General features: G+C 47.5%; 15 protein-coding genes across 15 annotated transcripts in view; 7 read left to right on the forward strand and 8 right to left on the reverse strand.

The window, feature by feature from the left end:
- Positions 1–251: 251 nt before the first annotated feature.
- TERG_05110 (mitochondrial 37S ribosomal protein MRPS5) lies at positions 252–1,555 on the reverse strand (the record flags this gene model as incomplete). Its single annotated transcript, XM_003234466.1, has 2 exons — positions 252–469; positions 550–1,555. 2 exons carry the CDS (start codon positions 1,553–1,555, stop codon positions 252–254), a joined length of 1,224 nt encoding a protein of 407 aa, XP_003234514.1.
- Positions 1,556–2,401: 846 nt separating this feature from the next.
- Positions 2,402–2,965, forward strand: TERG_05111 (uncharacterized protein; the record flags this gene model as incomplete). Its single annotated transcript, XM_003234467.2, has 1 exon — positions 2,402–2,965. The coding sequence occupies one exon, from the start codon at positions 2,402–2,404 to the stop codon at positions 2,963–2,965; it is 564 nt and encodes a 187-aa protein (XP_003234515.2).
- Positions 2,966–3,114: 149 nt separating this feature from the next.
- TERG_12240 (uncharacterized protein) lies at positions 3,115–4,164 on the reverse strand (the record flags this gene model as incomplete). Its single annotated transcript, XM_047751227.1, has 1 exon — positions 3,115–4,164. One exon carries the CDS (start codon positions 4,162–4,164, stop codon positions 3,115–3,117), a length of 1,050 nt encoding a protein of 349 aa, XP_047606508.1.
- A 7-nt stretch (positions 4,165–4,171) lies between these two features.
- On the reverse strand, positions 4,172–4,918 carry TERG_12241 (uncharacterized protein; the record flags this gene model as incomplete). The annotated part of the gene is made up of 3 exons (XM_047751228.1): positions 4,172–4,436; positions 4,513–4,736; positions 4,781–4,918. 3 exons carry the CDS (start codon positions 4,916–4,918, stop codon positions 4,172–4,174), a joined length of 627 nt encoding a protein of 208 aa, XP_047606509.1.
- Positions 4,919–5,777: 859 nt separating this feature from the next.
- On the forward strand, positions 5,778–6,107 carry TERG_12242 (uncharacterized protein; the record flags this gene model as incomplete). The annotated part of the gene is made up of 1 exon (XM_047751229.1): positions 5,778–6,107. One exon carries the CDS (start codon positions 5,778–5,780, stop codon positions 6,105–6,107), a length of 330 nt encoding a protein of 109 aa, XP_047606510.1.
- Positions 6,108–6,695: 588 nt separating this feature from the next.
- TERG_05113 (uncharacterized protein) lies at positions 6,696–7,007 on the forward strand (the record flags this gene model as incomplete). The annotated part of the gene is made up of 1 exon (XM_003234469.1): positions 6,696–7,007. The coding sequence occupies one exon, from the start codon at positions 6,696–6,698 to the stop codon at positions 7,005–7,007; it is 312 nt and encodes a 103-aa protein (XP_003234517.1).
- A 976-nt stretch (positions 7,008–7,983) lies between these two features.
- TERG_05114 (uncharacterized protein) lies at positions 7,984–9,765 on the forward strand (the record flags this gene model as incomplete). Its single annotated transcript, XM_003234470.2, has 1 exon — positions 7,984–9,765. The coding sequence occupies one exon, from the start codon at positions 7,984–7,986 to the stop codon at positions 9,763–9,765; it is 1,782 nt and encodes a 593-aa protein (XP_003234518.2).
- Positions 9,766–10,104: 339 nt separating this feature from the next.
- TERG_05115 (uncharacterized protein) lies at positions 10,105–11,685 on the reverse strand (the record flags this gene model as incomplete). Its single annotated transcript, XM_047748372.1, has 5 exons — positions 10,105–10,176; positions 10,233–11,060; positions 11,119–11,480; positions 11,549–11,571; positions 11,651–11,685. 5 exons carry the CDS (start codon positions 11,683–11,685, stop codon positions 10,105–10,107), a joined length of 1,320 nt encoding a protein of 439 aa, XP_047604353.1.
- A 1,758-nt stretch (positions 11,686–13,443) lies between these two features.
- TERG_05116 (uncharacterized protein) lies at positions 13,444–14,551 on the forward strand (the record flags this gene model as incomplete). Its single annotated transcript, XM_003234472.2, has 2 exons — positions 13,444–14,347; positions 14,421–14,551. The coding sequence occupies 2 exons, from the start codon at positions 13,444–13,446 to the stop codon at positions 14,549–14,551; spliced, it is 1,035 nt and encodes a 344-aa protein (XP_003234520.2).
- A 717-nt stretch (positions 14,552–15,268) lies between these two features.
- On the reverse strand, positions 15,269–16,564 carry TERG_05117 (uncharacterized protein; the record flags this gene model as incomplete). Its single annotated transcript, XM_003234473.1, has 2 exons — positions 15,269–16,482; positions 16,537–16,564. 2 exons carry the CDS (start codon positions 16,562–16,564, stop codon positions 15,269–15,271), a joined length of 1,242 nt encoding a protein of 413 aa, XP_003234521.1.
- An 887-nt stretch (positions 16,565–17,451) lies between these two features.
- TERG_05118 (uncharacterized protein) lies at positions 17,452–20,063 on the forward strand (the record flags this gene model as incomplete). The annotated part of the gene is made up of 2 exons (XM_003234474.1): positions 17,452–17,532; positions 17,610–20,063. The coding sequence occupies 2 exons, from the start codon at positions 17,452–17,454 to the stop codon at positions 20,061–20,063; spliced, it is 2,535 nt and encodes an 844-aa protein (XP_003234522.1).
- A 400-nt stretch (positions 20,064–20,463) lies between these two features.
- On the reverse strand, positions 20,464–22,440 carry TERG_05119 (uncharacterized protein; the record flags this gene model as incomplete). The annotated part of the gene is made up of 6 exons (XM_003234475.1): positions 20,464–20,897; positions 20,960–21,496; positions 21,571–21,996; positions 22,051–22,090; positions 22,154–22,250; positions 22,316–22,440. 6 exons carry the CDS (start codon positions 22,438–22,440, stop codon positions 20,464–20,466), a joined length of 1,659 nt encoding a protein of 552 aa, XP_003234523.1.
- A 384-nt stretch (positions 22,441–22,824) lies between these two features.
- Positions 22,825–24,659, reverse strand: TERG_05120 (uncharacterized protein; the record flags this gene model as incomplete). The annotated part of the gene is made up of 7 exons (XM_003234476.1): positions 22,825–23,059; positions 23,114–23,318; positions 23,372–23,549; positions 23,614–23,925; positions 23,979–24,079; positions 24,153–24,429; positions 24,489–24,659. The coding sequence occupies 7 exons, from the start codon at positions 24,657–24,659 to the stop codon at positions 22,825–22,827; spliced, it is 1,479 nt and encodes a 492-aa protein (XP_003234524.1).
- Positions 24,660–25,529: 870 nt separating this feature from the next.
- On the forward strand, positions 25,530–25,964 carry TERG_05121 (uncharacterized protein; the record flags this gene model as incomplete). Its single annotated transcript, XM_003234477.2, has 1 exon — positions 25,530–25,964. The coding sequence occupies one exon, from the start codon at positions 25,530–25,532 to the stop codon at positions 25,962–25,964; it is 435 nt and encodes a 144-aa protein (XP_003234525.2).
- A 945-nt stretch (positions 25,965–26,909) lies between these two features.
- Positions 26,910–27,580, reverse strand: part of TERG_05122 (uncharacterized protein) — a gene marked incomplete at both ends in the record, with an annotated part of 1,620 nt that continues 949 nt past the window's right edge. Inside the window, one exon of the mRNA XM_047748373.1 lies at positions 26,910–27,578. Coding sequence (XP_047604354.1) covers positions 26,910–27,578 — 669 coding nt within the window. The remainder of the gene's footprint in view (positions 27,579–27,580) is intronic.

Here is a 27,580-nt window from a genome sequence, read left to right on the forward strand (position 1 = left end):
TAGGGCATGAAGGAAGAACGATTGGTGCATTGGCAAGGGAAAGGATGGTGCCTTAGATTGTGCTGATAGGAGCTCGGAGCTTTTGGGGTTTGGAGTTTGACAGGGAAGATATGTCTGCTACATGGTAAAGGTTGAAAAAAAAAACGTATATCAACATGAAATTGAACATGATACTCTTAAGATTATATAAATACACTCCATCCTATCCTGTGGTAATACATCAGGTATATCAGAGACCAAATGGTGACTCCTTACACCTTTCCGGCGTAGTAAACCTTCCTTACATCTACAAGCTTCTTTCCTAGGGCCCGAGCAACTTCTTCCGGATCCTTTTGGCTCATCAGCGCTTTATAGGCAGCCTTTGCGGTGTTCATAGGGTTTCTGGAACGAGAAACACGGGCAGCCAGATCCTTGATTCCGGCAAGACGGCACATTTCCCAAATCCGCTGGGAGCAGCGAAGGCCAAACCCTGATGTTGAAATTATTGTTAGCAAAGAGACTGAACAAAGCATAATGAAATATACAGTAACTGCTCTATAGAGTACATACCGGGTGGTCGGTTCATCAATATCAATTCTGTTCCTGCAACTTTTCCCTTGACATCTCCGAATATTGTCCGCCTCTCGTATCTTGGGACTGGCTGCATACTGCGAATTGCTCGGTATTCTGCTTGCTCTCTGGCAGCAGGTGCTTCCTCGGACTTTCCTTCCCCAATTCCAAGGAGACCATTCTTGTTGCCTGCAACAACAAGAACGTAGGCCTTTTGAATCTTGCCTAGACGAGTCTGATTGACAACTCGATGACTGACGAGAACCTTGGTCTGTATCTGCTTAAGATCATTTGCGCTCAATCCGGTTACAGCCATCAATTTCTTTTGCGAATCCGTCAGTTCAGACGTGGATGCGAAACTTTTCTCCTTCTCGAATAGGGGGGGAGGCTCATGACGACCAATGTTAGAGAAGTTCTCGCCCGGTTCAAACACGTCTGGCACAGCAGCACTATGAGGGTCAAGTTCAGCTTCTGCTTTTCCGGTGGTCAATCGCACATTTTCGAAGAACTTTTGTAAGCTTAACGCTGAAGGTTCATCGGGCATGTCCTTAATGAAATTGGCAACATCATCCACCAATTCATCGTGGGTTTTCAAGCGGGAGTTAGGGTCGTGGTTGGTGATGGGAGAACGGATGTGGTGGTCGACAACAGGCTCGATGGTGGAAAAATCATCCACATATTTGAGTGCCCACGGATCGTCTCTCAGATTGAACTCATCCACATCTTTATCAGGAATAGCTTTCTCTCCGGCCTCAATTGCTTTGATTTGTTCTGGCGAGTAGACAGTCTTCATGTGAGCCTTTTCAGCTTCGGTATAGGGTCTTGACTTTTCGGGCGTATGCTGTTTTAGCCAGCCCTCAACGTCTGAGGCTTTAATATTCTCATGCTTCGGTTTCCGAGGAGTACACGGTACGGGGGTCGAGTGGAATTGTCGTCGGGGGTAGCGAATGAGATTTGGCTTGGAAAATGTACAGAAAAGGCACCTTGCCGGTCGTGTGACGCTCATTGTGACGGATTGAGCTCCTAGAGCCAGTCACAGCATCGAGGCCGTTCGTCAATTCAATGAAAAATGCGGCCCGGCCGTAGAATTGGAGGCCGTTCGTCCCTTCAATCGCGTGGTCAATTCAATTGAATTCAAAGACTGAAAGAATTTCTTCTGAAGCTCAAATAAAAATTTATTACCTAATCACGGAATACCATTCTCCCGGATTAGTAATAACTGTTATGTAATTTACGACTCAGGCACGAATGGAAGCTAAAGGCAACAGCGATGCTTTTAGCGGCGGTTGCAGGGCCTTCTACCTACCACTCAGCCTATACCTATGTGCATCTGCCGGGACAGTAGTTGTATCTTGAAACATAAGAATGCGATATGGCTATTCAGAGGGAGCAGTGTTTATCCACTAGAAATCTTGGCCCGTGCCTCGGACTCCCCGCTCTTTAGGAATCTGCAGCAGCGACATATGTGCATTGGTTTCAATATATGCAATCTACTGCAAAGCTCAACATGGATTAGGTGAAGCTAGGTTGCCTCACTCAGCTCATATGAGTGCGGCGTATTCACGCTGTGCCGCAAGGCAACCGAATTCCGGTACTGATATATAGTCTACTCTTCGTTCAGTGAAGGCAGAATAATCCATTTCTTTCTTGCTCCCTATCTCTACACTTCACGATCTTCGGCAATATTCCAACTAAACCTCATACGAGCAACGCAGAAAATACCCAAGTCAACGTGTCGTCTAAAACACATGGAATATCTGCGAATATCTATGGGCGGGGAGATCGCTCCCTCGGCGATAGACCGTGCCACGTCGGCCTTGCTGTGTACGAAATTGGCTCCAACATCTGTGAAATGCATCATATCCGTTGCCCTCAGGATGACCAGTACATCTATGACCGTCGAACCCAACCCCTCGAGGATTCGGTGTTTCGTGGCCGATGTGAATTAACCCAGCTATCAAAACCCGAGAAGCAGCAGGCTAGCCAGATTCTCGAGAAATTCGGCCTTGACTCTACCAATATCCCAGAAGTGGGCGTGGGCAATTGTCAGGACTGGCTTGCAGGAGTAGTGAAGGAACTCGAGCGCCATGGTATTCTCCCAGACGGAGAGGGAAATTATTGGAGAAATATGATCAACTTGACATCCGACCAAATGAAGAAACGCTGTGAAGGTGATGGGAAACAGTGGGTTGATGGACCAGGACAGATCCCGTTCAGTGGGGTCCCTGATGCTAGATATTCGGATCGTGAAGAGGGAAATGTCGGGAAACTGGCACATGGCTCTATAATAGAGGGGAAATTGGAACCTCTCTTTGCCTCTATATCTGGTCTTGGCCCTTCAACTTCTGAAGATAACGATCCTCAACGGCCCTATGTCTCTAGTCCTTTTTTCAGCCAGAAAAAATCCCAGAGATGAATTTATTAATCATAAATGCCTTAGAAGCAACCATGTTTGATGATGTCTTATGATTTGTGACTGCCATGTTCCGCCGTATATGTTCCAACCCCGGTCCGCAAATCGTCAGGGAACATCCGAGCCAAGTCGATCGGTCTGCAGACCGGGTGTTATTCCCACATAATTGCCGCTATGCGCTTGATAGTTGCAGCCACGATGTAATAGGGTGGTATATATTTTTCCGTGACCAAATCCCAAGATTCTTTGATAGGGATAGTGACCATAGCACGGAAGTATTCCCAATACTCTGGGCGATAGCCGGAAAGGCCCCAATCGATAATAACTACACTGCAGTCCGGCTTGAAAATAACATTATCAGGACGTAAATCACCATGGGTGAAGACAATTTGGTGGCCCTTCAGGCTTCGAACTGTCTGGTGATTGATATATTCTGAAACGTAACGGGGCGACTCGGGGTCGACTGGACGGGGTTTTGGGGGAAATCTATTTCGCAAAGCTTGGATAATACCTTCATTAAAGGAAGATTCAGATTCAAAAGGGCCATATTCGATCGGTTTTTCACCCCACCACGAATTAAAAATCGGATCTCTGCATGTGGTGTGATCCAAACCTCTAATATAGGTGCCTTTTATCTCACGTAGCTGGTTTACTGCATCTCTCAAATTAGAGATAACCTTCTCACGACTCTTCTCATTCGCATGTGTCAAGAATGAACTCAATAGCTCCCCTTCTGCAATTGACATGATGATGTAACATATATCATCGAGAACATATGCACTGATAAGGTGCGGTACAGCCACTGTTGTAGATGTGGAAACCAAATGCATTGCTTCTGCTTCTGCAAGTCGAACTCCATGACCATACTTGACTAGCATCCCAGAATCGATGTGCACTATTCTTGCACCTCCTTTCCTAGGACAGAGTTTAGGCCAGTCATCCAGATCTTTTGGGTCCAATATCGTCCTAGGAAATCCGATGACCTTTGAGTAATTAAAGTGCGTTTTGATGCCTTTAGGTTCTGGGGTATTGGGTTTAGGTTCTGCTCCGGAGTGAGGCACGTCGGGGGAGAGGGTCATAGTCCCACCAGTGTCCCGAGGGAAATCATGATCCACATTTTTTTGGGTTGAGAGGTAGTCAATCTCATGCAATGGTTTGCCACTGCCTCCGTATCGAATAGGAATTGTATCTCCCAGATACATAGCTAATTCATGTCTTTCCTGGAGTATAGTAATTTTTCGTAAGATATCCTCGGGCAATTTTTAAGTCATAAAACTCCGCGCGGAATGGGTTGATGATGTAAATCTGGGAAAATATCCCCGGGTAGTACTGCTGGACTTCCTCCTGGATAGACTTTAAAGCAGCCCGCATCTTGAAAATAACGCTATCAGACTTGCCTGATCGGAAAGGGTACAGCTGGGATGGCCAACAGTCAATGACGAACGATGCCTTCAAATCAGGGAGTGAAGAATATCTGAAGCAAAACGACCATCAGACTTTCTAGAAGCCCTATAACCATATTTGATATGCTCCCCGAATATCTTAAGCACTCAAATAGGAGTCCGTATCTCTTCAAAGCTTCTTCGTCGAGTTTGATCCACATGATGTGATGTCCTTTGCATTGAGTTATATGCACAAAGCTCGATAGCTCGGGCATTTCACGGAAAGGAAAAGGGTATAGCTTGCCCATTTTCCTCCAGAAGAGAGCATCCTTGATAGCAATACACGTCCTCTCTATCAGAAACGCCCGCAAAGCAGACGCTTTAGTGAGAAACTATGCGTAATTAGTCAAGCTTGTTTTTATGACGGTGTACTTACTTTCAACATTATTGCTTCGACGAGGTTCTGGTCTCCTTTGGCTAGATCAACACCCCACATTTCAGTATAATCCGTTTTTGAGTACATATCCTGAAGGGCTTGCTGGAGCTCCGGGAGGTAAGTCATTAGATCATCCATAGTGAACACAGGTAAATGTAGACTGGTCGGTCGACGCGAAGAGCTAGAAAATAACCAATTTGGAGATTGCGATCTTTGCTTCGGAACCACCTAGTTATCAACCACAGTTAAATAACTAGTTATTATGGACAAAACCGTTGTGAATAATACGGAGAACGATACTTGATATAGTTTCTTTTTTTTATTATTATTACGAATTATGGCAAGCAGAGCGAGCGCCCCTGACTTGTCATAAATGAAGGAATATTTCTGGATGTGGAGGGGAGAGTTTAGTCTGCATGGCTAGTTAGTTGGCCAGTTGAGTTAAACTTCATTGATTCTAAAATCAACCAACCAGGCGCCAAGGCAAAACTGTAGTTAACTTAGTTAACTAGTTCAGCGAAGTAGTTAGGTGATTGGCCTATTGCCAGTTTGCAAGCGCCGAACTCCAACTCCACCCGACCTTTGGTTACTGCACTTCACTTACAGGCATCCGATAACAAGTTATCTACCTATTTAGGTAGTCATTTAAGTATACGTTCGTTTCATGATATGTCTAAATCGGTCAGGCTTGCCATGCGTACGCGATATTTACCCTTTCTTTTACGGCATATGAAGGTATGGATAGAATCGAAACCCTGGATTTTTGATTCAAGCATCCAAATGAAATAAATAGCATGTGCAGCAAATTAATTACGCGTTCTCCAAGGTGAAACGGCTTATGTGAACCGTGATCACCCAGTTGGTGAATGCGAGGCTGCTAGGAGTTTTGTTTACCGCCGACAACTTGCCTTGAGCGGCTAAGTTCGATGCTGACTTCAATATGCGACCATAAATAGCTGACTATGAGGGCAAATACCAAAATGCGAATGTGTCACGGATGTCCAATCATTCGTTAGGCGCCGGGAGTTCACTTGATGTGCATAGGTGCCTGTTTCAAGGAGCAAAGAAAGGCTGGCGAGGACTGTGTGGGCCGGCTTCTATGGACCTGGGCATAGGCGAACCGCTGTTGCTGCGCACTTCTTCCTTGAGCTCTCATAGCGAATTATTTGCACAGCCAGGACCAGTTTTGTTACATTTTTTGGCAGTGCAAGGGATTGTAGCGCCCATGAAAAGCACTGCCCTTCTCCAAAACTATGACCAAATGGAGGGAGTCGGCGGACTTTGTCTCCTTTCAAAGATTTCAAAGTGGCCCCTCAGGACTATATAGATCTCTTTCTATTCCCTCCAGAAGGACTGCATTTTGTTCAAGGAAAACATCGAATACCAACTACCTAAGTCTACTTCGCTACGGCTCATACACAGCAATATCCTTTCAGACACACCCAACTTGTATATTTCTCTTTCTTCGGACTACCCCCTCCCGCCTTCTACTATTAAGGGGGCTTGTTATATTCCTCTAGTTTTATTCATCCAACCCCCCTCCACATTGATCAATACTCCGACACCGAAACCAGATATGTCTTCTTCAAATTTCCGTGAAATCAGGCCCTCATCCCGTGCAGTTTCTGTTGGTAGCTCCCGGAATGCAAGAGCTGATAGAAGTTCTAGCAGAGGAATCGTTAAAAACCAGGCGTTCTCTGTTAATTTATGGGGAGGGGAGACCAAGAAAAGAGTGACCTCAGGGCACATTGGGCAATAATGGCGTACGAAAGGGGAGAGAATTCAGGGGAGATATTCCATACTCGCAAAGACGACCGCGGTTATAGATAAAAAACAACGTCTTCATTTGGCAGAAGTGAAGTAGCTTACCTTCCACGTTCAGGTCGAGACCACACTACTAGGGTGCTTGACCAATATGGAAACAATGAGCGGAACATTCCCCGATGGATACCATCGTCGTTGTCAAGAGTGGACGGTTGGCTCACTTGAGGCATTGGAACACGAGGAAATTGTCCCTCGAGGCACAGCTAAATACTGGGAAAGGAATGTCGGGAAGTCTTCTCCCTCCATTGGCCGTCGCCTTGAGAGTGACGGGCTGTCTTGGATCCCAAAGGAAGGGGCCGGAGAACGCTACGAAGGAGCCGTCGATGCAAGATTTGGAGACAAGTCCAAACGTCCTCCTGTGGGCAAGTTGAATCCTGCCAAATCTTCGCGTCTCCTTGGATAGAACAGGTGGTAGTTGTATCAGAATTGGAAAGTTGGGTATTGAAGTTTTCCTGCTTTATTCACGTTTTTTGAGAGCCTCAGTCCGTTTTCTCTCCCTCTTTTCCCCTATTCCTTTCCCTCTCTCTGCTTTCTTTTCGTTTTTATTGTTTTTATCTTTTCCTTTTTATTTTATTTATTTTATTAGTTTCTCCTTACAGATTGCTGTCGACCATTTCTCGTTAACTAGAAGTCTCCTGTATTTATGCTCGGCTACTTAGCCAATCAACGCCACTGACCCCGTATGCTTACTATCGGTTGGGCCAGTCCGCTTATCCTGTGAAATTCTTGATAGGTGGTTATTTCTAATTACGTAATATGACGGAGACGGGTTAATGTCGGGTTCTTGCAGGTCACCTTAAGGTACCTCGGTACCTAGTACTTTGCAAGAGGGCGGGTAGCATATTATTGTATACATTATTATATTATATTCGCTACTTCCCATTGGATTAATAACTAGCTATTAATCAGCTATTTCTATTGGTTAATAAAATGTATGATTGGTTTAATTTTATGTACCAGGCTCAGGCTCCTAATGGGTGTCGTGGGAATGAATAATAATTCTACGGGTCATGTGACAGCAAAAATGATCGTTCATATTATTATTAGGGGGATTATATTAGGGATAGGGTGAAGAGAAGAGACTGAGATAGAGAAAATGATACTGAAGTGATAGAGTGATTCTCTTGAATTATTTGGGGGAAGCGGAAAGAGTGTGTAAAATTAATTACTTAAAAGATTTTTGTTATATACGTTTCCATTAGATCAGTTCCAGGTCGGGCTCCAGCTACCGACATATCACGTGAAGATTACTAACCTGGACATTTTGGTTGGTAAAGAAAGTTTGAAAAGTGAAATTGATCAAAGTCAAAGTAAACTCCAAGAGCTTTTTGCGCAAGACAATTCTTCAACAGTATTGCTTTAATTTTCATTCCAGGGGGATGTTTTTGAGGGCACTAAATGTGTGGATTGCCTCATTCTCGAGATTTAGAGCGCTACGAACCCCCGCAACCCAATTGATCACCCTTTCCGTTCACAAATACTCCACGGTTCAACGTGCCATAAAGATAGTTGGAGGGTTCGATATGCCTGGACAGGGCAAGGCGCAGCAACACAAAGGAAAAGGAAGAGAACCGCAAAGGAAGAAACAAAAAGCAAAGGAGAAGTCGAAGGCCGAAGGGGGTGCGGATGAAGTAGTAGAATTGGACGTGAAGAACCTCCTAGAGAACAACAGGCGGAAATCAGAAGAAAATGGTGAAAAGCATACAGATGCTGAAACAAGCGTATCTGTTGTTCACGAAGGGAAAAAGGATTCCCCATTCCCAGAAACAGAAGTAACTGTTTCGGAGTTGTCATCAACCGGAGAAGGTCTTGCGTTATCGCCAAACGGTGACCATGTTTACGTCGTACCATTTGCGCTTCCCGGAGAGACAGCCCGGGTCAGAATATACAAGACGATCAAACCTAAGTCATATAGCTTGACAGATCTGGTGGAGGTTTTAAAGCCGTCCGAACAGCGTGATGACTCCCTTATAAAATGCCAATATTTCGGCAAATGCTCCGGATGCCAGTTACAGATGATACCGTACCAGGACCAATTGCAACATAAGAAGCGGATAATAGAAAAGGCATATGCTAACTTCTCTGGGCTATTGCCGGTGCTTATACCTGCTATTGGAGATACGATGGGCTCCCCCATGCAATATGGATACAGAACCAAGTTAACTCCGCATTTCACCCAGCCTGCTCGCAACCGGAGGCAAGAGCATGGCAGTGATGCTCCGGAGATCCCCCCTATTGGATTCATGATGAAGGGACGCCGTAAGGTTATGGATATTGAGGACTGTCCTCTTGGAACAGACATTGTTAGGAGCGGTTTGAAAAATGAGAGAAAGAGGGTCGCAGAAAACTTACAGCAATACCCTTACGGTGGTACACTGTTGGTTAGGGAAAGTACGAAAAGGGTGGAGAGGAATAAGGAGAATGAAGCTCTGCCTTCGACTGATAAAGTGATACGGACGACATTTCCAGAGTATGTTGAGGAGAAGACATACATCACGGATCAAAATGGTATATCTGTTGAATATGTGGAGGATTATCAATTCCACAATATTGCCGGAACATTTTTCCAGAACAACAATTCCATTCTACCATCGTTTACGGGCTATGTTCGAGATAACGCCTTGCATCCTGAACCTAAACCAGATGCCACTCCAGCAGAGTCGGCCGCGGCAGCCAAATCCAACCCCAAACTAAAATACTTACTAGACGCATATTGTGGCTCTGGGTTATTCACCATCGTCCTATCGGGTACCTTTCGCTCATCTCTGGGAATTGATGTCGCCGCATCCAGTATAAAATGCGCACGCGAAAACGCCAAACTGAGCAACGTTCCCAACACGGGTTTTGCAGCTGCAGATGCTGCAGCGTTATTCAAAGATGTTCCATATCCGGCTTACCAGACATTACTTGTCATCGATCCTCCACGAAAGGGATGCGATACCAATTTCTTGAACCAGTTACTTGCATATGGCCCGACGAGAGTATTATACGTTAGTTGCAATGTTCATACTCAAGCTCGGGATGTTGGTGTTCTAGTTGAAGGAAAGAATGGAGTCCGATATGATATTGAGAGTATCCGTGGATTTGATTTCTTCCCGCAAACAAGCCATGTTGAGAGCGTGGCTGTTTTAACCAAGGCTATAGAAACTAAGGATGAGTAAGGCTTTGTATGATCATGTATCATATGAGGCTGCAATGTGGGCATCAAGTGTTGATAGACATGCATTTGTACTATAGGAAAATTCTAGTGATACCCTACCATGTTCTAGGTCTGTATACTACCGCAAAGCTTTGACTAGGAATTTTATAGAACTCCGCCATGTTTTGGATTTCCCCTGTTTAGAATATTTATTTACAAGAGGAAAGGAATGTGTCTCGTAAACGGATACATTGAAGATCTAGAGAAGTATACTCACCACCGCATGCATAAATTCATTGCGACATAGCGAGAACATTATAGTCAGGGGCATTGTGTTAATTTCTTGAGGTGAACCGGTTCCTTAAGCACTTCCAGGACCTCCAAGCAGCGCGAATCGTCTTACTATGGAGGGACCAATTTCGTCGTATTCGGCCTAACGTGGAATGAATTAGAAACTGGAGATTGGAAAAAGGGACCAGAAATACTCGCCTTAGTGTGGCAGTAGCTGCGGAATTCGGGAGTTTGTCCTAGCAAACTTCCACCAAACCATGGGCCGTGACGTTGTCTCTTATGAGTAATAACTTGAACCTCCAAACCACCGCTCCTTGCTCCTCCACTACGTGCTTCTGAAGCACGGATTCTAGCATCTACCAAATGCCTAATATCACGTTGCAGTCGGCGACCAAAATCCTTGTATAGAGTAGAGCCACCAGACAGCACGATGTTCTTGTAGAGTCCACGTCGAACATCAATTGGAGAGGATTGGATAACACCATCGACAACGGTGGGTAGTGGCGTTAGGAAATCAGAGGAGTAAATCTCGGGGTTGAAGAAAATCTCCGGAGCCAAAAATCGTTCGTAACCAACATCTATGGAAACAGTTCTTCCATTGGGAGATGTGACAGTGTGTTTGAGGAACCGGTCTGGCTCCCTATCATACCGAGCAAATTCCTTGACAATATCCGGGCAAACGTAGCAGTATTCCTCCTTGATCTTCTCCGCAGTCTTCAACGAGCTGTCAGCTTCATGTCTGTCTCGCAAGAGGTTCTGTACGAAGTAGGTGATATCTCGACCGGCGATGGGAATACTCTTTATCGAAGAGCCAATGACGTATCCTTCCGCAACTGGAATAACGTGTGTGACACCATCACCGGAATCAATGACAGTACCCGTAAGTGACCTGTCTGTAACCTTTGATGATGTCCAAGAAGCTGCTAGGGCAAGGACGGCTTGAACTGCAATATATAGTCCCGCGCAGTTAAACGACTCGAAGAAGATCTCTGCAGTGTTTTCTCGGTTCTCTGGCGGGTTCAATGGCTGGTTTTGAGAAAATTAGTAGGAATTAACATATGAGCGGAGGACGTAGGAGGTTTACAGGTTCCGTTAATAGGAAGTAGTGATCCTCTGGCTCGACCCTCAAGTACTTGAAGATGGAGTTGGACCAGAACCTCTCCATATGATCCCAATTTTCAATCTGCCCATGTCTAATGGGATAATGGATGCCATATCCTGGCCCGGAGCTCGCGGCGAGGGCTTCATCTCCAATGAAGTAGTCCAGATCTTCAGTTCCACGCTTTGAGGCAAGCGAGGAAGTCGGCCCCGCGCCGCCTGTTAGGAAAGAGGGCTTGTTTGCGACGGGTGGTCGACCGGAACCTGTCCCAGGGGCCGCTCCTGCACCGGACTTTGTAGCTATGGCGGTGGGAAAGACGAAAGAGGGAGAATCATTGCCGGCGAACCCTAATTGGGAGGAGAGCTACGAGTTAGCTGGTGGGAGGGGTATACACCGATGGGGTTCTACTGCTCACCAAGCTTGGAGTAGCCGGTGCCACTATAGGTAGGAAACAGTTAGCCAATGCGCACTGCGGTGAAAACTATCAGCATTATAACACTGTCTCCCCGGTACTTACTTGTCCATGACAACGGCGGGTGTTTGTGCTGCCATCTTTACCGTGGTGACGTGACAGTCGAGGCAGCAGTAAAAGCAGGAAAATTCAATCAAATATCGAGATGGGACAGATATAGACTATGTAAACCGAGCTTCACAGCAGGCGACCCGCGGGATAGTGGCCTTTATGCTGTGGGGTGTTATGCTGCAGCCTGTCCGTGTCGGAGGGTGGAAGCGTCGTAGGTTAACTTAAGAGAGTCCATTGAACAAGGTGGATGATGAGAAGGCGCCAAGACTTGATATCATGTGCCTTTTTGCTACTTCGACTCTTTTTTCAACGTCAGACATCAAAACGGCTGACGTCTCTCCATCATTTCGGGATTTATGGCCCGTGGAATGAGGATAAAGAGGTCGAGAGACCCAGTGAAAAGCCGGGAATGATGCTGCGAGACTCCTGATACCACTGGAACAGCCGGAACTCCTGGAAGCAACAACTGGATTGTTGTCACCACCTCCTTCTTGACCGAAGCGCAAGGGGGAAAGCAGAAAAGAATAGAAGCCTCTGAGAGGAGAGCAGAAGAGAAACACAGGCAGATGCAGCTGCTCCATCTCTAGACGTTATCTGCGTCTGATGAGCAAACAATGAGCCAGACTGTTTCTTATCCGCTTCTTCTCTCTTTTCTACTCCCTCTCACCAGCACGTCTCCTGATACCTTCCCTTACCAAGGCTACTTTATCTATCTGCATCTTCTACTCTTCTCAGCATAGATTTTATCTCTCTGGTGATAACAAGAGAGAATCTTCCCTTAGTTACTGCACCAGAGGTGGAAAAACCTGTGCCATAGACATACATCGCTTATTCCATGCATAAAGCCATCCACTCGTTACTACCTTGCTTCCTCTCACATTCTCTCACTTCCGGAGCCTAGGTTGATGAGACTTACCCCTTATCTTTCTCCTTTAACTACCATCACTTACCTAGGAGCTGATAGTCTGGTGAGGCTGCTTTGATTGTGCTTTCTGAGTACCCCTCTACTATGCTAAGGTCGTGGAAATAGGTGTCTGCCATCTAGGTCACCTAGCAACCCACTAGTGCTAGATTCATAACAACAGACTCTTTTCGTCTCTTCTCACTGATAAAGATTTCTATATACCCCAGGCTGTGTCCATACTCCTTCTCCCGTACTTCGAACATCTGTACGAGTCACGCCCATCCTATCCCCGACACTCGTGGCAGTATAAACAAGATGAACCCCCAGGACAAGGGCCTCCAGGGGGGTCCAGGTGTATCTGCTATATTTGTTCATGCAGGCGCTGGTTTCCACAGCCGCCAAAGCGAGGAGCTTCATCTCTGGGTGTGTAGCAAGTAAGTTAACTTTTACAGTTCCTAGTATAAAATACCTCGCTAACTATTCTGGCTACAGGGCAGCCTCACTAGGTATGGCCATGTTGAAGGCTGGCGGAAGTGCGGTTGACGCAGTTGAAGTAGCCATCAAATTCTTCGAGGACCATGAGGTGACGAACGCTGGATATGGTAGCAACCTGACAATTACCGGCGCTGTGGAGTGTGATGCTACAATCGTTGACCATCTTGGCCGCAGTGGTGCAGTAGGAGCAGTCCAAAGTTTGTCCTTCCTGATACACATACAGTAAGGCCCGATTGTAGCTGACAGACCTTGTTTTGTAGATATAAAGAATCCGATCTCCCTGGCAAGAGTGGTACTGGATGCCTCCACACAACCACTCTCACTCAACCGTGTGCCTCCAAACTTACTTGTATGTGGTGGTGCCGCTGATTTTGCATATGAACATGGCATGCCTGTACTTCCCTCGGATATCCTGGTAGCTCCAGCAGCCAGAGACCGGTGGCTAAGGTGGAAGCGAGATCTTGAGCAGGTCTCACAGAGACTCCAGAAGCGAGAAAAATATGTTGAGCTAGATAGCTTTGTCCCTCAACACTTGCCATCTCAACGAGTTAGCCAGGCCTCTACTGCAGTTGAAAGTATTGACTCGCCACCCCACGATTCATGCTATGGAGCACACTCGCTTTTTCATGTCCCTCGAAGTCCAGCTCACGTTACCAATACATGCCCTTCCAGAGATGCAATAAGCATGATTGGATCTAATAGATGTGGATCTCCCTTACTATATGTTTCACGCAGTGATATCTCTATGGAAGGTGATGGCGAGGCTGATGCAGACTTCATCGACGACACTTTCCACCAAGATCCTGAATCTTCGTCACAGCAGGATGCCATAGACAAACAAAAGGACAAACACGTGTGTTCTGTGGAAGATTTGGCTTGCGAGGGTATAACTGATGCATCAGCTGCCGGCAACGCTCATGACCTAGCTGTAACCCGAGACGAAGATGAAATCACCGACACAGTAGGTGCTATTGCTATAGATTGTTATGGCAATATTGCCGCCGGTTCATCTTCTGGGGGCATTGGAATGAAGCATAACGGCCGCACGGGCCCTGCTGCGCTAGTCGGGATAGGGACTGCAGTTATTCCAGCGGATCCAGATGATGAAATGTGTACATCCACTGCCGCCGTTGCGAGCGGGACAGGAGAACACATGGCTACAACCATGGCTGCTCAGACCTGTGCTGAAAGGATTCACTCTAGCACGAAGAAAGTGCCTGGCAAGCCAGGAGTCTATGAGCCCACGACGGAAGATGAAGTCATTAAATCTATGATACAGACCGATTTTATGGGTAGGGTGGCACCAATATTTGCTTTTAAACCTTACGATATGCCTTGCTGATGATCATGGCATATGAAATGTAGGTCATCCTGCCGTCAAATCAAGCCACTGCCACGCAGCAATTGGTGTAATGACTGTCAAGAAAACTCATGATGGTATTATCTTCGTCTTCGGGCATAATACAGATTCCTTTGTGAGTATGGTTCTTTCCTAAAAAGATGAGGCAAACATCCTAACAACTGATTCAAGGCGGTCGCGAGCATGAGCTCGGATGATGTGGCGGCATGCTGTACGATGTCTCGTTCTCCAGGCGACCGAAAGATAGCCCAGGGCGGCCGCTTTATTAGGCCGAGGAGGTAGGCTTTAACACTCATCTAGTTTCTTGGTATTCGAGGGCTAAATGGGAATGTTTAGATTCAAACCTAGCCCGGTTACTTCACAATAAGCCTAATGCTTGTGAGATGCACTTCGACATTGCCGCAGTTTTGATGAAACCTTGATTTGATGCTTTTGCATGTACGACAACCGCTATTAACAAGGTACGCCATCCTGTATTGACTATACCTTGGCCCCGGTATACAGTTCCATATACTCTGTATTTATATTCCCCAAATTAACACTCTTTCAGCCGTAGATTCTTGACCTCCGCATCCCTATCTGGATTGAAGGTTGAGTATCTTGGGGTAAAGAGGAGAGGGCAAGGGGACTCCATTAAACCTCGGCTGGGATGGATGCAAGCAAGTCCCCTTTCATTTTACCTAAGTTTGGACATAAGTCTTTATCTTCGAGGTGCAACCTACCTATAACGAGCTGTATGCACGGACCTAGGAATACATACATATTATATTATTGGCCACCGGGGTCGTATCATGCTTCTTCGAGTATCTTGGAGGTTGGGATTAAAAGAAAAGAGAGGTATAACGGCAACTTATCAGGGAGCCGGGGTGGTTGCCATTGAACTCGGGGTGGCTGGACCGGAAGAGACTCCGTTGCCTGCTCCATTGAGCGTCTTTGCAGAACCTTTCTTACGCTTTTTCTTCCGTGAAACAACGATCGGTTTGGCTCCATAGTCACCCAGAGCCAAATGGGTGCCACAAGTCAGACAATTAGCACCCTCAGGTGGTTCGCAGAAGATACTGAGACAGATACTACACACAAACCCGACATCGACGACTTTCCGGTGACAGAAGCAAGCAGCGCGGAAATCAACGTCGACACGAGTAGGCAGTATCAGGTTCCGCCTCGCTCGCTGATCAGGTAAAAAGGCGAGCATGAGATATTGTAAAAACCCCCGCGGGGAGTCTAAAGACATGTATATGCCACGAGTAGCGTCACAGGCCTGTTGTAGGAAAACAGCATCACCGGCTAGCTTGCAGATGTCGATAGGTATGTGGAGACGCTGACAGGCAAAGATGCTGTTCATAATGGGTATGTATTGCTGAGCTGAGTTTGCAGCACTACTGACGGAGATGATAAGGATACGAGACTGGAGAGCACCAGCATCTGTAGCAGCGGCAGCATTAGCCTTATCTGATGTGGGAGGGGCGCCGCCCGGGGGTGGGGGGAGGCCGCCCGCTCCGCCTGCCGCTGGGTCGGAGCCGGCCGCGGTTCCATGTGTATCAAGGTAAGCGATGGTTTCGCGGTTGATATAGCTGAGTGCAAGGGAGAGGGCGCCGGCCATCATGGTAGAAGAGGAGGAAGAAGCAGAAGAAGGGGATATTTCTTCTGCTCGGGTGCGCGTGAGAAGCCGATTGAGGTTGCGGGTCAACTGCTGCTCAACCAGGAGGAAAGGACGGTACTTGTTCGGCTGCTGTTTCAGCTGCTGTGCTTGCGGGGAGACGACGGGTTCTCCGTAGTCGGTCATGGGTGTATCTCCGTCCCGGTCGTTATTGGACGGCCGGAGGTGTTTCTTTTGCGAGTCGGCAGCGGCATCACCAGGAGCGGCGGCTGGGGGAGTTGGGTACAGCCAGACGGCCTGATGACTGTGACTGGCCACAACGGCCACTTTGTTTGCGTAGTTGCATGCCAGATGGGCGTTGATGAAGACCAGCAGGTTCGCCACGGCAGAGGAGAGCGGGAGCGTCTCTTGAAGCTGTGCCCAAGCATGCGGGTTTGTATCCAGGATGACCGTCAGCAGCGAAGGATCTGGGGATTATGAGGTCAGTCAGTGTGTACGCTGCGACAACGGGGTGGACTGACCGTTCGCTGCGGCGCCTGAATCCGCCATCCTGACTCACTCTCCTCCTCTCCGGGTCTCTCTCGCTTCTCTCTCTTCTCTCTCGTCTGCTATGTTGCGCTTCGACCTCGCCGTCGCCGTCTGTCGCTTTTCTTCCGCCGAAAGACGAACGTCAAAGGTCACTGCTTAGTCAGCATCTCAACATCGTCCAAAAAGGCCCATCAGATATACAAGAAAAACAAGCAAAGGACGAAGAAAAGACGAGGAAGAGGATAGAAAACGCCGAAGACAGCGAGAAGAAGCAAAGAGGACGACGAGGACAGACTGAAGAAGGCCGCTAAAGGCTTCCGGTTGGTCCTGCGTATTCCTCCTGCATGCACCTCGACGTAATAACACCGCAGGAGACAAAAAAGAAAGCAGAAAAATAAAGCATCTCTTATCTTCTGCTGCTTCTTTGACAAGTGATCATACATATCTTGCCTCAAGATAACGAGCGAAAGCGAGAGCGAGGCCAGAGACCAGAGACGGAGTAATATTAGGCAGCCTGGTCTATAAAAGGAAGCGTCTTGCCTCCTTATCTTCTGCGTCTTACTCCCAGTCCAACCTGACCGGAATCCCCAACCCTCCGCAAGCCACGCTCAACAGCCAACAGAAACAGGTACTTCGGCACAGTAGCCATATACGAGAGACGACGAGGGTCACGCTGATAAGGACCGTCCCATCGACTTCGCCGTTCTTTTCGGGTGATTTTTTACGGTGCTATCACTGCCTCTTCGCTGCCGGAAGCTCCCCCTGCCATAGCTTCAGGCGAAAAAAAGCCCCGCGGATCCTTGTTTGCCATCTCAGCTACAGCCTAACAGCAAGTTAAACAAGACGAACCATCGCAAGACGATCATCAAGACGATAATAACGAAGAGAAATACTCAGAACAACCCCCCATGGTTTCGGTACATGATCTGGAGCGCGCCAGCACACTAGCCAGGGAAGCAGTCGAGCTCGTCGATGCGGGCCACAAGGAGGTGCGTCAACTTTTGATATCTGCCACCAGCCAGACAAGCCGGTCGTAAGTTACTGATGGACTGACAATGGCGAATAGGCGGCATCTCGCAACCTGCGCGAGGCTATCGCCATCGCTCCAGATAGCGAAGATGTCAAGAGCGTCTTCCGCAAGATAAGGGAGGACGAGGAGAACAGTCATCCGCTGCTCAACCTCTGCCGACGCTTCGTGACGCAGAGGGATGAGAGCGCAGCCAGCGAAGCCACCAAGTATCTTCGCTCGGAAGGGCTCCAGCCACCACCGGAGGTAGCCCTAGAGTGCGTCAAGTTGCTTCTTGCTGAGCCTGCGTCCTCTCTGCCCGCAGCGCAGGACGAGCTGATCACGGGCCTTGTACGGCAGAGCATACGGGTTCGTAGCTACTTTGCTGGTGAATTACAAAATTCTGTCACTGGCCTGTTTGATAAGATCTACGACCGCGGAGATGGCGCTGTTGTCTGCCTGGACATGGTCGTCCTCGAAAGGGGACTCTGGCAGTCAGAGCAGACTAGGAAACATTGCGAAGAAGAACTCTTCCAGCTCTTCATCGCCAAGCTGATGGAGTCTGGCCATGACCATGACGGACGTTCCCTGAAGGGCATTGCTCGTCTCCTTGTCGTGGACGCTGGTAGCTTAAAACACCTCGTCGACGAAGAAGGCTTTGACGTTATCGTCTCTTCTCTCGACCGGAGACTCCCTGCTGATGTCAAGAGCCAGGCCACCCTTGCTACAGCAAAGTACCTCGAAGTTTCCGGCGATGCCGGACAGACACTGTGCTCCAACTTCATCAAGACTAGGGTCGCTAAGCACCGGAAAGGGGACTACATCGTCGCCTTCTCCGCTGCTAGTGTCGTCTTCCCCATTCTTCCGGAGTTTGCAGTCAGCCTGTTCCTAACCGAAGGTTTCCTCAAATCCCTCACCCCATTGCTGGCCCGGAAAATAAAGTGCAAGAACCTGGAGCTCGCTATCCTAGAGTTATTTAACGCTGCCTGTGTTAATAGCTCGTGTCGAGAGGCTATATCCAAGAACTTTGTTGACTGGCTTTCCGAACATCTGAGGAGCGAAGCCGAGGAGACGACTGCTTTGGCTGCGGTCGTTTTGGCAAAGCTTAGTGTTTCGCCCAAGGACGCGAGTTCCGTAGACAAAGACAGGGCCGGAGTCGTTCAAGAAGAACATGCCGACCCCCTGGAACTCGTGGATAAGTTCAAGACTATGCTTGGAAAGTCTGGTCAGGATGGCAATCTGCGACATGTTGTCGAGGGCCTGGCGTATGCCTCTGTCAAGGCTGAAGTCAAGGAGCAGCTCGCCCAGGATGCCAAATTTCTCCAAGACCTGATCAGCCTACTACTTGAGCGTGTTGCCGACTCTACTGTCCTCTATGGCGGGCTAATGATAATCCACAATATCACGGCTTATCGACCAAACATGTCCGAGGAGCAAAAGAAAATGTCCGAACTGAAAGCATATGCTAATGCATCAAAACCACGCGCAACTGCTAACCCGCTCGAAGATGACGATCATACCAAAGCAAGGTGCAGTGCTGTCGTGAATGCCGGAGTGATGCCTTTGCTGGTAGAATGCGGAAAATCGCAGCTGGCCTCTCCAAAGGACCTCGTCAACAGGATACTTCTCTCCTTATCCAAGGATTCCAAAGCAAGAGGCAAACTCGCCCAACAAGGTGCCGTGAAAATCCTCATATCATCCGTCTCTTCCCAGGATAGCACTGCCACAAAAACTCCAACTACTGGAAGCACCATCACAAACGGCGCTCATGCTCTTGCCCGCATCCTTATTTCGGTAAATCCATCTCATGTCTTCCCTTCCTCTGGATTCCCCCAAATCACCTCTGCAATCCGACCCCTCAACATCCTTCTCACTCCTCCCGGAACAACAAGCATTTCCTCCGACCAACCACGCGATCTTCTTCCAGTCTTTGAAAGTCTTCTTGCCCTCACCAACCTTGCCTCTTACCCCGACCAAAGCGTCAGCACTTCGATAATCCGCTCTGCATGGTCGACCATCGAAGACCTTCTTCTCTCACGCCATACGTACATCCAACGTGCAGCCTGCGAGCTAGTATGCAACCTCATGTCATGCGAAGCCGGTGTCGGCAAATTCGCTGATGGCACCCACCGCGCCAGTCAACGCATGCACATTCTTCTCGCTCTAGCAGATGTTGATGATTTGCCCACCCGTAGTGCTGCTGGCGGTGCTCTAGCAATGCTAACAGACTTTGAAGGTGCCGCCTCGGCTATCGTCGAACGCACCAGAGGTGTTGATATAATTCTCAATTTATGCCAGGAAGATGACGACGGGCTGGTTCACCGCGGCATTGTCTGTGTTCACAACATGGTAGGTGGCACGGGTAATATTGGACGCAAGGCTAGGAAAGCAATACGCGAGAAACACGGCATGGAAGTCCTCAGAGACTGCCTTACGAAGACAAAAAACCCAGCTGTCATGCGAAGCGGAGTTGAAGCCTTGAAGAAGCTGGTTGACTGTCAGGCATCGGATTAGGGTGGTATACGCAATCTCCTTACGTGTATCTTTTATATTTCATTTTCTGCTTATACATCGTGGGCCTAGAGGTGTGTGTTTGATTATTTCTTATTTCTGCCCCCCTTTGATTTGTTTGATGCTTTACGTTTCTCCTCTTCATGGCATTCATTCGGATAGTTTCATTTACGGTGTTTTCATTCGATGGATGGTGGAGGGTGGCTGATGGGCTATAACTATGTGTACGGTTGGCTTTCTGCGTTTCTCTTGCTTACTGAATTACTTGTTTGCTTGCTTGTTATGATTCTAATTTGCTCTGATATTCGTGACCCCTTTATTTCCGTGCATTAATATATATACGACTCGCAGTGAAATGGACTCAAGTTGCAACAATAGCCCTATCTTGTCTTACTTACACCCCCTAATAAGAGAAGATGGACTCCTGTTTCTCTGGCAGCCCCAACTTAGCTCTGAGCTCGTCTTCCTGCTGCCCGGCCTTGACCTTGGGTACGTATCTCAGCAGGCCAAGCGAGCCTCGCTTGAGATTTGGGACCATTCCATCAATAACGTCGACAGTGAAGTTATCGATGTTCATCGTGTCCTCGGATCGAATGATCTGTCGTGCTTGAATAGTGTTCAGCGTCCGTCGTTCATCGGCGGAGAGACTTTCTTTAAGCTTCTTAACAACGTCCGTTTCTTCGCCGTTTTTTGTCTCACTGACGCTCTTGATCTTGTTCATCAGCGCATCTTGTTCTTCTCTACCGGCATTCTGGAATGCATTGACACAGAAATTGATCGTTTGAGCAATCTCGGCCTGTGTGAGAGTTTTGTCCACATCGACCGTTCCCTGGATGACTGTCATTCATTGTTAGTATTGATACCCTATACCAGACCCTTGGGGATGAAAGCGAACGTACTTGGTCGGAACAGGTCAAATGCACGATTGAAGCTCTCTTCATCCCAGTCTGTAAGAACAGGCTCATCGCGATCAGATATTTGCTTCAGGGCACTCATTACCACCAGAAGGAAGCGGGTGTATCCCTCCGCAACCTTCTTCGAATGCCATTCTGCTGCGGCCATCTCATCACAGTCTCCCCTCTGTGCCGCACGAATACTAAGAGCTGCAGAAAGGCCGCTTGCAAAGGCCAGATGGACTCCCGAAGAGAAAAAAGGATCAATGAAACAACCTGCGTCTCCGGCGATGCGCAGGCATGGACTTGCATAGCTTGAGGCGCTGTAGGACCAGTCTGATGCAGACTTCAAGTCAGACACCAGCTCTGCATTGTCAAGAAGCTGCCATATACCGGGGATTTGCTTCACATTATCGAGATAGAACTGCTGTGAGCTCGATCCTGCCTCTCGCTTCTTTGTTGTGGCCATGGCCTGGTTCATCACAACACCGATAGAGGTGGTGCCATCATGCAGGGGGATCAGCCAGACCCAGCCGCTTCCATCTATTTAACAGTTAACTTGCTGTCACTAAAGAATATATGCAGTATGCAACATGCTGCTGAAAAGGGTAGCTTACCTGCAATGGCCTCAAAGTAAGGGTCCCCCTCTCGAGGAGTCCCAATGCCATATGAACTTGCCCCTTTCCAGTATCCCCAAGTGGCTACATTCTTCAGTCCCTGGTTATATGTCCTGTTCTTCATATATTTGGTACTGACCAGCCCAGCTCGGCCAGTGGCATCCACGAGATACTCGAATTTAATCACCCCGGAGGACTTGTCCGCCTTGCGCGTCCAGGTAGCGGAGACCGGTCGTCCCAGGTCTGTTGACACAGGGTCTGAATTTTCTTCGGAGAGCGGTTCGAAGTTGATAGCATTCACCTTGACGCCGTCGAAGGTTTTGGCTCCATTTTCTCCGGCATGCTTGAAGATGAGGTGGTCGGCCTCCGAACGAATTACGTTCCATGCATAGCTTCCGGGACCACCAGCCGCAACGAAGTCGGTATCTTGCCCTGAAGTTAGACCTGTCTTTGCAAGATATACCATCTATTGGTACTCACATGCTTCCGGCTTCGAATTCAGCTTGAAGGCAGCCCCGTTCTATCAAAGTGTTAATTCCATAACTATTACAACGGATTAGAGTTCTGTTTGCAAAGCACTCACCTTCTGAACGAATCCATAACTATCAAATTTGGAGTCTAGGTCGATAAATCGTAAAAAATGGCGAATAGATGGCAGCATGCTCTCGCCGATATGGTATCTAAAAGAAAGATCGACGTTAGCCACTGTCCCTTAAAGCTAGGCATTTGCCAGAGGGTCCTTTACCTGGGGAAGACATCGGCCTCGAGGAGGACTACATCAACTCCCTCTCGAACCAACGCTGAGGCAGCGTATGATCCGGCTGGGCCACCTCCAACTACCAGAGCAGTACAAGATGCTGGGATAGACATGTTCGCTTCTTCAGTGAAATTGAAACTTTTGTTTGTGCCATTGACTCGGGAGTGATTACTTGCTCTATATATCCTATCGCCCTTACCCCTATCCCTCTCTTCGGGTACCGAACATATCGCCTACAAGGCTGTAAGGGGGCATCGGTTTCCGGTCTTCACAGCTTCTTCCTCTAGTATCTACTCTCAAGGATACTGTTCATGACTTAGCGACAGTATGAGACGCATGGTCTTCAATTGATAGATTCAAAAAGTAATAGGGTAATTCATGATTGATCAACAGAAGCTATTTTCTAATCAATAACTAGTTAACATTCTTGATCTATATTGTAACTACTCGCTATTGAACGAACTCTTCAGCTACAATATTTCAACATAAGGTATCTACTATACTCCGACTTCCCGAGACCGTATCATTATCCTGGCTTCTGGGTTCGGCATGATACGAACGCCGTCAAAAATATTAGCAGGCCTTTTGGGTGTTTGATTATCCTGTATATTCTCCTCGAAACGGAAGTCGTACTTCATAAGTAGTTCGGCGATAATGACCTTCACTTGATTACTTGCAAAGTGACGCCCGGGGCATGAATGTGTCCCGTACCCCCAATTCAACTCCGAGGCACTGTAATGGTATTAGTAGGGTCTTTCTGCATGGCATGTATCGGTGAATAGTTACCTTATAGAAGAAAACTGGTACTTGTACTCATTACCCTTGATTTGGCGCAATTTCTCGAAGCGGTAGCCATCAAACTGCGTCGGACACTCCCATAGGGACGGATCTGTGTTGACAGTCATAGCCGGAGCAGAAACAGAGATGCCTGCTGGCACCGTGGTACCATCAGGCAAGTCAAACTTCGACAAAGCAAAACGGCTTACACTGACTGTTTTGATATTAGTGACATGCTTTTGCTTGGGATAAAATGGGTGTATTTACCAATGCCGATGGGGTTCAATCTTTGAGATTCTTTGAGAAAACTGTCACATTTACGGAGCTCTGCCAAAGCTGCTGGTGTCCAGGTCCCGCCACAGGAATCAAACACAGTTTGAATCTCAGTTTGTAATGGTTCTATGTATTCTGGATGAGCTAGAATATCAAAAAAGAAATGGATGAGCTGTTGGGCATATATCTTATTAGCTTACCCCTTGTTTTAGAATATGGACCATCTGAACACTCACCTGAAACGCTAAATTATATGTTGCCGCTTGTACAGCCTCAAGTTGCAATCTTGTATGGAGGGTCAAGTTGTTGCTCTGTCCTGGATAGTTATCAATTATCCATTGCATCAAATCCTTAGTACCTGGAGCATCTCCTAAAAGCCTGGCGTTTAATACTGGGGATAGTAGCTTGCTCGCCTGCTTGAATTGCTGGCTCATCTTCCCAATCTCAGGGAGGAAAAGGGCCTTGAACGGACGTAGCATCCAGTGGGTGTTCGACATTTTAGCGGCAATCGTTACAGTTGAGATAGCATACTCCAGTGTCAAGTCGATCTAACAAGATTAGTAAAAACACCATCTATTTTCAGAGTATATATCCCTCTTACCCATTCTTGCTCCCTAGAAAGAGGTGAGTTGATAAAGGTGCGCCCAATATGTAATGGGACCAGTTTGACCATGGCAGGGAAAAGCTGAAGTGGTTTCCATTCTGGGATGTCAGTTAGCTATCAATTCATGACATTGATACCCTTGAGTATTGTTATAATAGAGGGATATCGCACCTGGACAATTGCCGATCTGTGACGAGATAGTCCATATGGCATCTTCTTGGAGTAGGGAAATATTCGCTCCAAGTTGTTTGGATAGCCCTCCGCGTACAAACTCAGCCAAGTGATCACTCTTTACCATCTTAGTGTAACGGCCCATTAGTCGTTCATACACCTCCCTTCCCAAGCTCAACCTATGCTCAGGGGCATAAGCAATAGTAGAGAGGCATTTATGTGGGACAATGATGGTTGGGATATCACGAGTCGGGATTTGAAAACACGATTCTGGATACTGCTGATGATTAGTTAAAGTATATAAACTAGTATAAAGGGATTATCAAGATAAAATACCTTTCGAGACCCTTCCTCCAATGCAGCCATAAAGTTTTGGTTCTTAGCATCGCCAATGATAGGTATCTTATTTGGCTTTGGACGGACACACCACCAGACAGATATTATTGCAACCAGCCCAACCATGTATGGCCAGGCTGGAATAAGATTGTGTGCATGCAAATAATCCATTTCTAACATAACGATGACTCGTGGGAGTTTGGAGAAAGGCAGAAGGGTGAAGGCCTGATAATATGGGATACGGCCCCGTTTCTCTCGGAGACCGAGCTGTCAACCCATCCCGATCCTAGTCGCCGAGGTAGATAGAAATATAATCTGTAAAACTTCCTCCGAAGCTGAAAGTATTTTCAAGCAGTAAAGCATTGTCAGTTGTTCATATCGCTGTAGCCATGTTTCTCTCATTTGGGTTCCTGCCCATTGTCTACGGTGTATGTTTAATTTCCCCGCTTCTTCCTCGAGCTGAATACTGACCGCCGACTAATCCAGCTTGTTCTGTTTGCCGTTGCAAAAACCGTTTATAACCTTTACTTCCATCCATTGAGATCATATCCGGGGCCGTGGCTAGCTCGCGCTTCCAGGTGGTACTATTCCTACTATCTCAAGATCGGCCGGCTTCCGCACAAGACAAAAGAATGGCATGACAAATACGGCCCATGCGTGAGAATCGCGCCGGACGAGTTGTCGTATAATACTGCGGAAGCCTGGGAGGACATTTGTGGTAGGATAAGAGGATATACTTTCTCCTACAGTTTATAGATTCCCGCTGACGGCTTTATTTTTGATTTAGGACATCGAACTGGGACCAGGACAGAGAGCTTTGAAAAAGATCTAACATTCTTTCCACCCGCTCCAAATGGAGTAGATTCAATAGTAAGCAGCTGATTTATGCTTGTGCATCATGACTGGAGCTGATATCTTGTTGTGTAGATTGTTGCAAAGGACGATGGTATGGTCTACACATATAGTTTGACCGTGCAGAAATAGAGAAGCTGACAAGTTGCCCTAGTCCACCGGCGATTTCGAAGGCTCTTATCTCATCCGATGTCAGACAAAGCTCTCAATGCCCAGCAGGAAATCATTACTGGGTACGTCGGCCAGTTAATTGAAGAACTCCGAGCGCGAAGCATCGGTGAAAAAGGGGGTAAAAAGGGGACGGTGGATATGGTCCGCTGGTTCAACTTCACTTCGTTTGATATCCTTGGAGACCTCGCATTTGGCGAACCATTCGGTTGTCTCCGCAGCGGTATCATGCATCCATGGATAGAACTCATCTTTACAGCCATTAAGTCTGTAATGGACATGCAGATTATCCGTCGTGTCCCTGGTCTCTTCCCCATGATGATGACTATTGCCGGTATGTTCCAACAAAGCCAGCATCTACAGGACCAGTTCATGTTTTGTCAAAAGAAAGCACGCGAACGTCTTGGTAGAGAAACTACCAGACCTGACTTTAGTAAGTCCATGATTTGCATATGATAAGAACCTCGACGTTGACAGCTTTGACAGTGACATATATCCTCCGCGCTACCGAGGAGAAAGGGATGACCCAAGATGAGATCGAGGCAAATGCACAGATCTTGATCATGGCCGGTAGCGAGACCACTGCATCGGCGCTGTCTGGTATGTACAGTCTAGGTCTAGAAAAGGAAGAAGCAATGTGGGCTAACATGATATGCATAAACAAGGCACACTTTTCTATCTGCTCAAAAGCCCAGCAGTTATGCAGAAGCTTAGAAAGGAAATCGAGTCCACTTTCCAGCATGAATCTGATATAACTATGCGATCAACCCAAGGGCTGGAGTACCTGAATGCAGTGCTACAGGAATCAATGAGGGTGTACCCTCCTGTTCCTTGCACATTTCCTCGCACAACACCCCCAGGCGGTGCCACAATCTGCGGTCGGTACGTCCCGGGGGGTTATATTGTTGGTATCAATCAGCTAGCGGCCATGACTTCTGCGAAGAACTTCACAGATCCGACAAAGTTTGTGCCAGAACGATGGCTAGGTGATGAACGTTACAAAAATGACTGCAAGAAGGCGTATCAGCCGTTCTCCTATGGGCCACGCAACTGTCTCGGAAAGAAGTAAGTGTTCCCCAACGGTGACTGGGGCCTAGTTACGGGCCAATCGGAGACAATAATGCTAATGGATTTGCTGTAGTTTGGCATATGCAGAAATGAGACTTGTTCTCACACGTCTGCTTTGGAATTTCGAGTTGGAGTTATCAGAGGAGTCAAAAGACTGGCATTCCCGGCAGAAGGTATGGATGATGTGGGATAAAGGCGACTTGAACGTTAAGATCCGGCCACTGAGGCCTTAGGCGTTCTCTTTGTTAGTGTAAAATCCTCGAGAAACTGAATGTTCTATGTACAAGGGATGAAGGAAATTCAAAATACACTTTTCTTTGGATTATTATGGTATTAGAGGGTGGAAGATAGCTTGACCACACGCTCCTCTAGCTTTGTGCAGGGATTGGGTTCTAGGGTAATGGAATCCCGAAGAGTGGTGAGAACTTGTAGACACCGCTGTAGCTCACGTTGAAGTAAATAAGACCGAAGTTCCAGTTGTTCATCCTGGCTGATTTGAAACGACCCGAACCGGAGATTAGGCAGAACGTTTCCACCGCTGTTGCCGCGAGATAGGGATTTGCAGGCTCCAATATTTGTGAGACCTCCCATACTGCCTATGACGCTAGCACGATCGCTGTCCGAGGGGTCCTGCCCCACACTGCGTTCAAAAAGAGTGACGATTTGTTCTATGGCAATGAGAAGTAACATGGCGCAGTTGGATCGTTCCTTGTGTGCACCTTGACTCAGGAGCCGTGAGATTTCTGCAAGGGTGACTTTGTTGGTATGCATGACCACGTCCAGCGCGATAACACCTCTCTGAATGTGATGTTCTAGAAACTCCACTATTCGGTTACAACTTAGGATAGTCCAGCTTCGATAGTTGTATTGTTGTTGACGAAGTCTTCCACTTGTAAACTCGCTGTCACACTCCGTCACAGGTACACTTTCAGTATACTGGAGCGCGGAACGGCTCGGGTAGGACCTTGAAGGATCAAGGTGGACGGAACGCCTCTTCTTAGTGG

Source organism: Trichophyton rubrum (assembly GCF_000151425.1).
Source record: "Trichophyton rubrum CBS 118892 genomic scaffold supercont2.5, whole genome shotgun sequence".
Classification (NCBI taxonomy): domain Eukaryota; kingdom Fungi; phylum Ascomycota; class Eurotiomycetes; order Onygenales; family Arthrodermataceae; genus Trichophyton; species Trichophyton rubrum.